Source organism: Bison bison, unplaced genomic scaffold (genome assembly GCF_000754665.1).
Source record: "Bison bison bison isolate TAMUID 2011002044 unplaced genomic scaffold, Bison_UMD1.0 scf7180017864181, whole genome shotgun sequence".
Classification (NCBI taxonomy): Eukaryota; Metazoa; Chordata; class Mammalia; order Artiodactyla; family Bovidae; genus Bison; species Bison bison.
The window spans coordinates 5,286,942-5,289,216 of record NW_011494753.1 but is presented as its reverse complement, the minus strand read 5'-3'; the positions used below and the strand labels follow the sequence as shown (position 1 = coordinate 5,289,216).

General features: G+C 59.3%; 1 protein-coding gene across 1 annotated transcript in view; it reads right to left on the bottom strand.

The window, feature by feature from the left end:
• ADAMTS7 (ADAM metallopeptidase with thrombospondin type 1 motif, 7) overlaps nt 1-2,275 on the bottom strand; it is a 77,502-nt gene that overhangs the window by 11,659 nt on the left and 63,568 nt on the right. The window contains exons 20-21 of the mRNA XM_010843403.1: nt 2,060-2,201; nt 201-208 (exon numbers count right to left, since the gene is read on the bottom strand). Coding sequence (XP_010841705.1) covers nt 201-208; nt 2,060-2,201 — 150 coding nt within the window. The remainder of the gene's footprint in view (nt 1-200; nt 209-2,059; nt 2,202-2,275) is intronic.

The window sequence follows — 2,275 nt, the reverse complement described above, 5'->3', positions numbered from 1 at the left end:
CTGCCTCTGCATGCCTGGGAGGCCATAGGGGCTCAGCCTGGGCCTGGCACCCACGGCACTCCCTGCCCGAACCACCCTGCACCCAAAGACACAGCTGCACCCACCCTGCTCAGAACCCTTCCAGAACTGGGCCTCGCTGCCTCCATCAGGATGAAGGCCGGCCCCCACCGCCCCCTGCTCACTGCCTTCCTGGCGTTCACTCCCACCCCTGCAGAGGCAGCAGAGTGCGCAGGGTCTGTGGAGGAGGGGGGGCGGTCTAGCCCTGCAGCTTCCTAACTGGGAAGCCTTGGGCAGCTCACTTGGCCTCTCTGAACCTCAGTGTCGTCATCTGTAAATGGGAGCAACGATAACACCTGCCTTGGTGAGACCACAACTAGCGCTAAATCCAACCACAGCCTAGTGCAACCCTGTGTCTACACCCCGCCCCCCAGCAGGGTCAGTGCTCAGAAACAATAAAGAAGAAATCCATCAGTTCACGCGGCCAGGCACTCCCCTATGGCCCCACAGCCCCCCATTAGCTTTGTCACGGTTCCTGGCCTTCACTCCCTCTGTACTGCCTGCCTCTGGGCCTTTGCACTGCTGTGCTCCTCCCCCCAATACACCTGTGAGGCCCAGTGACAGGACCAGCTCCAGAAGGCTCTGCCTCCCCCCTGTCCCTCTACAGCACAGAAGAGGGGCTCACCCCTTCCCTGAGCCTCCGGTCTCCCTGCCCCACCCCACCCTCTCCTTCCTGCCTAACAGAACGCTGGGTTTGTTTAAGGTCACGATGCCAAACACTCCCCACTGCGGTTCCCTGGCAGCTGGGGGTCTGGGACAGTCGTGCCAGAGAGAAAAAGGCACAAGTCCCTCCCTTTGCCCCTTCTCCCTTCCACCTAGAGCTGGCAAGAAGTCTGGACCAAGGATGCCATCTTGTGATACACACAAGGGGAAGATGGGGCTGACAGGGGTCCCTAAAAACACGGCAGGCCATGCCGCCAGCCTGGACTGTGCACCCTGGGGCTTCTCACTGAGGAGACAAGTAAACCCTTACTGCTCCAGCCACGCCTCGTCAGGATCCTGCCACTTGCTGCTCAACACATTCCATTCTGTCCACGTGGGGAGCCACCAATTTGCTGGAAACCAGTTCCCCCGTGTCTGGTTCATCAAAGGTATTTGTTTTTGCACTTGTAAATTTAACACTTAAGTGAGAAAGGATGATTCTGATAGCTTCTGAAGGTTTCTCTCCAGCTTCAGTGCATCACTGTTCACTTTATAATCCTAACGGCATTTCAAAGAATGTCCAAACGCCTCTCTCTCTGTCCCAGATTCCTGATATGGAGACCCCTGTACACTGAGGGTGGGGGGATGGGCAGGGATACGGAAGGAACCACGGGGAGGGGAGAGTCAAGTTGTTACACCTTTTAGAAAGAGTTTAAAGAAATAAATAAATGTGGTGAATAATGGGGCCATCGGGTAAGAGGCTCAGAGTTGGGTGGGGAGATGCTTGCTGCGTCCTGGCCTCCCGTCCCTGTCCGACTCCATCCTCCCCCTCCCATCTCCTTTCTTTCCCTCCTCCCCCACCCTCCTCATGGGGAGGGGCAGCAGCCTAGACAAGTTAGGCTCCAGGCTCCCAGGACAGACAGGAGCGCCCCATGGAGGAGGGGTCCCTGGGGAAGCTGGAGGAGGGGAGGAGCCCATCCTGAGGGGGATGCAGGTAAGGCTCCAGGAGGATGAAGTGGTCAAGTCCCAGGTGTGGGGGAGAAGTGCTCACACAGGACCTGTCAGAGCTGAGCATCGAGAAGAGGGAGGGGCAGCTGGCGCCTCTCTGGGGGAGACACACGGGCTGGCCAAGTGCCGTGTGCCATGCCTGCCTCACCCTGGTTACTCTCCCAGTTACTGACCCATGAGACAGGACCACTGCTAGCCCCATTATACAGATGAGGAAACTGAGGCCCAGAAGCAGCACTCTGAGCTCAGAGACGCCCCGCAAACAAGCAATGAGCCAGAGGCTGAAGCTGGGCCTCACCGCCCAGAGACAAAGGCCCCGCTGGGCAGCGGCCGTGCCCACCCCTCTCCTCACCTGTGCCACAGGTGACTGTGCATTTGGACCAGGGTCCATAGCGCCAGGAGAACTCGGGCGGCTGGATGTGGTCGTGGCCGTCCGCCTCCCTGTGGATGATGTACTCGTAGCGCACCCCGGGGTTGCTCTCCTGGAACAGGAGCTGGGGCAGGCAGGCGGGAGCCCTGTGAGCACGAGATGGCCTCTCCCGCAACGCAGCCCTGACACCCATCCTAA